The following is a 4,549-nucleotide window of genomic DNA, read 5'->3' on the forward strand; positions in this document are numbered from 1 at the left end:
GGTCGACGCGCAGTTCGCAGATGTACACGTGCTCCTCGCGCGCGCCCACGGGACGACCCTGACAACACACAAATAAAACTTAGTCAAACTTTCGTGAGACATTATACTATATTTAATAAAAAAAACGCGTCTTAACTGACGTGAAAAAATCGGTATAGGCACCGACCACTTTCAAACCCGTCGGGGGTCCTTCATCAGGGTGAGTAATTAACGGATTTGTTCGCTATCACGCCACGCCAGTCACTGAGGTTCACTTGAGTTATGCTGTGTTTTATAATATGGATAAAGACAAATATGTTCACACTGTTCAAGTTAAGTATTTTTTTTTTGGATATAATTGAAAATTGTGCATAACATCATCCACATGTCAGAGAATCGCACATTGGAGAAACCCTTCGATAAAAGGTGAAAGAGAGACATCGCGAACCTCAGGAATAAGACAACATTGCAGAGAGAGAGAGAAAGAGAGAGAGAGACAGATAATTGAAAAAGGTTTGCTTAATATGGTTTAGACACATTGAAATTATGAACGAAGAGATATGATCAAAGGATTTTTCCAGCGTGTAAGTGACGTGTAAAAGAAGCAAGTGTCAAGATCAAATCGAATGGAGGTCCGCGGTCTCTATCTAGCCCTCTGGGTTACGAGCGTAAGTTATATTGTTCTTTTATGTAACAATACCTTGCAGTAGGTGTTAAGATCCATAACCCAGCACTGTGACATAACCAGTTCTATCGGAACCGCCTCGTACAGCGGCACTCTCATTACTTCATTCGGGAAAAACCTGGAAAATTTAATTAAATTCTTTAATTAAAATATATAGTTATAAAACGATATATGACAAATAAATACATATTTAAAATTCACCTTAGTTTCATTCACAACCAAACATCTTTTGGTATCATAACGTTGGATATTTCCAAAACGGACTGTGACAAAATTTTATTCACAGAATAACATATAAGCTACTAAGTATTTTTGTTAATTCCGGACGAAGTCGAAGGCAACAGCTAGTGATGTAAACCAAAATCTTATAATCTCATAATATTATAAAAGCGAAAGTTAAGATAGATGCATGATTGTTAGATAGATAGTTTGTTGCTAAAACTGCTGAATGGAGTTCGATGTAATTTGGCATAAACGTGGACAATAGTCTGGAAGAACACGTAGGCTACTTTTGTTTTACGGACGAAGTTGCGGGCAAAAGGTAGTAAATAATGAAAGGGTAGTACTAACTTCCTGGTGGGTTCGTGGAAGGTCTCGTGCGGGCGCAGGTAGTGGTGTCCGTAGACGTATCGCTCGTGCGTGTCCTTGTGCTTCCAGAGGCGCTCCACGCGGAAGATGTCCAGCTCCGACACCGCCACCGAGCCGATCGTCTGGTACGTGTGCTTGCGCACCTCCGCGCCCCCGCTCCCACACACCTGCCGTACATAACACCTTTTTATTTTATTCGTTAAAATGATCATGAAGTTATTATAACTGATGTTAACATTTCTTTTTCAATATAGTCTTTAAATTAATATGTCTTTGATTGCCACGCAAAATTATATAAGAAATCTAAAACAAATTTAGAGCTAGTAAAAAAATAAATATATGTGCTTGCTCAGATAATGCACGGACGACGCAGGCCGCTCCTACGCTAGTTTTCAGCTGACTCCCTTACACATAATATAGTATTCACATAACTTAGTATTAAACTCCAATTTGAATATTGTTTACACAGCTTATTCCATTCAATGACTTGATTATAGATCTAACTTTTTTTCTAACAAAAGGGGGCAAACGAGCGGCAAGAACACCGAGGTGGTCAACGACTCCCATGGACACTCGCAACATCATAGAAACCTTTACTTAAATTTTAGGAATTAGGATTAACAATGTCAAGTTTAAAAAAAGTAAACTACCCACGGAGAATGTGCATGGTTCCCCACAAACCTAAAAGTTTAAAGACCTAAAGTATAAGAAAAAGAGAGTGTATTTCATATATTTGAAATAAATAAATAAAATAATGAATAAGTGTACGGACCTTATTAGTGTCATCTTTATCCTTTCCTTTGGGCAGCTTGAGTTTCTTCCTGTCTGTGCGCTCTGTGCGGTCTGTGCGTTCCGTGCGGTCTGTGCGGTCTGTGCGCTTTGCGCGCTGCGAGTCGTGCGCGTCAGTGGCGTGTTGCGCGTCGCCGTGCGCACTAAGGTCGGGGCGGCGCGCGTCGATAGGTATGTCGCGTAGAACATACACCGTGTCCCCCTGCCGCACCTGCAGCTCGCCGCGCATCAGCGACAAGTAGAACTGATGCCCGTCCTCCGTGTACTCGTCTAGAGGTATCTCACGATCCACCTGTAATATTGCAAAAATATAAAATCAATGATAACCTAACCAGGAATATAAAAATCATTGCCTTTTTGCAGAAAACAATTGTCTACAACGCCGATGGATGGGATGGCGCTTAAAAAATTGTCTTGTAGCTAACCAACGAAGCGGTCGCGATTTACCAAAAATCACCAAACGTCATGTCATGACTTAAATTTCAATTTAATTTAATTTTTTTCATTTTCTCTGTTCATCAGAACGTGATTTAACAGAAGCGATTCCATCTCTCTCAGGCTAATCCCTCTTGTTTTTAAGTTACTTACATAAACAAAGCCTGATTACGCTATATTATAGTCCTAGCTGTTGCTCGCGATTCACTTGCGTGAAATTAACAACATAGCCTATGCCACTCACTGAAGCTTTACAAAGATGAAAGAATTTTTTAAAAACGGCCCAATAGTTTTTTGAGTTATTTCAATACATACAAAATCTTTCCTCTTTATAGCATTAGTATGGATTAGTATAGATATGATAGAGTTATGTGGAGGATAGAGTTTTATACCGAAAAAAGTATGGATGGATTGTGTGCAAAAGGATATGCTTAAGAAAGGAGTGGATTCAGATATGACGGCTGATAGAGATGTATGGAAGAGCAGCACATACTGTGCCGATCCTCCGTAAGGGATAAGGGCAAGTTGATAAGAGTTATGTGTAGGACAAAAACCTGTTCCGCCGAGGATGAAGATGATGAGATTATTATATACTAGCTGTTTCCATGCGACTTCATCCGCATGAAATTATGAAAATTTTATTTTATAGTTTACATTTGTCAAATTATCAATTACAAATGTCAAAATGACCTGACATGATGACAACCTTGCTTCTTTGATATTGACAGCAACTTATGGTCTCTTTCCCACATTAGTTTTTATACAAAATATTTACCCCCTAAGTTTAATGGTGTTAAAATATATAGCCTAAAGTGCGACGCAAGTGTAGGGCTTTACATTAAAAAAATAATTATTCAAAAATATGCTGTAATTGCTGACATCTTAGGCAACAAAGAAGTGTGTGTTTACGCTTTATTATAATAGTATATATGTATGAACAGCGTGTGTACCGGTGTGTGCGAGCAGTTGTGGCAGTAGTGCGGCGCGCGCGTGTCGGCGACGCGCATGCAGCGCGCGTGCTGCCACACGCCGCAGCGCGCGCCGCCGCACTGCACCATCAGCCCCTCCTCCACGTGCAGCCCGCAGATGCACAGGATCACCTCCTCTGTCACACAAACAAACATTAATACTTGTCGCCCGCGCCTTTGTCTGCGTCCAGTTGAAAAAAAAAGTGATTAGTCTATAATCTACATGTTCTTTCGGACTATCCTCTGCATCTATGCCAAATTTAATCAAGATTCATTTAGCAGTTTAGACTACAAACTTCAACAAACATCCATCCATCTACATTTTCTCATTTGTAATATTAGTAAGACTATGGCTTTCAAACATTTTACGAGCTAGGAACATCATACAAACAGAATATATGACAGCGCCCTGCTCTAGAGCCGCCTACAAAACTCAAAGAGCAACATTAACTCTATTTAAAAAATCCACAGCAGGACAATATAAAATAGAATTGGCGCTATATTTTTAAACGATGTTTAACTACTATAGTAGTTAACTGTTTATGTAAATAAATGACACTTACCAGTTTTAACCTTTTGTATGAATCCAGACGGCAAAGATTCTTGCGGTCCCAAAATTTTTTGCAATTGTTCGGCGAAATCCGACTTTGCAGCGTTGTACACCTAAACAGAAATTTAAATATGATTATTTTTATGTTAAATTATGTATTCTTAAGATATTAGGTACTTTGCACATTACAGATGAATTTTATTTGCACATATATTTCCACCTCATTCTTGTATTCCTTCATTAAAACATTCACGACAAATTTTTAAGAAATATCTATATTATACAATTAACAAAATTAGAGTGTCTGTATGTAACATTGAATGAAAAAAAAAATCTAATTTCATACACATAACATATTTGTTTTACTTATACAAAAGGCTAATTTAAAAAAAAATTGCCTGATTTGAAGGGCCATTGACTAAAAGGTAGCTGACGCAATAATAAAGGCAACTTTTCTGTTCTAAACTAATCTCAGGCGAATGCTAATAACCTTTCTGAGTTGTGCGGCTGCGGCCCCTATGTCCGTATTCCGTCCATGTTCCCGTATAACCGCAG

The 4,549-nt window shown here is 38.8% G+C and overlaps 1 protein-coding gene across 1 annotated transcript in view; it reads right to left on the reverse strand.

The window, feature by feature from the left end:
- Position 1: 1 nt before the first annotated feature.
- The window catches only part of LOC106104714, a gene marked incomplete at its 3' end in the record, with an annotated part of 34,857 nt that continues 30,309 nt past the window's right edge, over positions 2-4,549 (reverse strand). The window contains exons 9-15 of the mRNA XM_013284842.1: positions 4,485-4,544; positions 4,008-4,107; positions 3,427-3,581; positions 2,025-2,333; positions 1,235-1,419; positions 680-782; positions 2-58 (exon numbers count right to left, since the gene is read on the reverse strand). Of these exons, the coding sequence (XP_013140296.1) occupies positions 2-58; positions 680-782; positions 1,235-1,419; positions 2,025-2,333; positions 3,427-3,581; positions 4,008-4,107; positions 4,485-4,544 (969 nt within the window). The remainder of the gene's footprint in view (positions 59-679; positions 783-1,234; positions 1,420-2,024; positions 2,334-3,426; positions 3,582-4,007; positions 4,108-4,484; positions 4,545-4,549) is intronic.

This window comes from Papilio polytes, unplaced genomic scaffold (genome assembly GCF_000836215.1).
Source record: "Papilio polytes unplaced genomic scaffold, Ppol_1.0 DF823399.1, whole genome shotgun sequence".
Lineage (NCBI taxonomy): Eukaryota > Metazoa > Arthropoda > Insecta > Lepidoptera > Papilionidae > Papilio > Papilio polytes.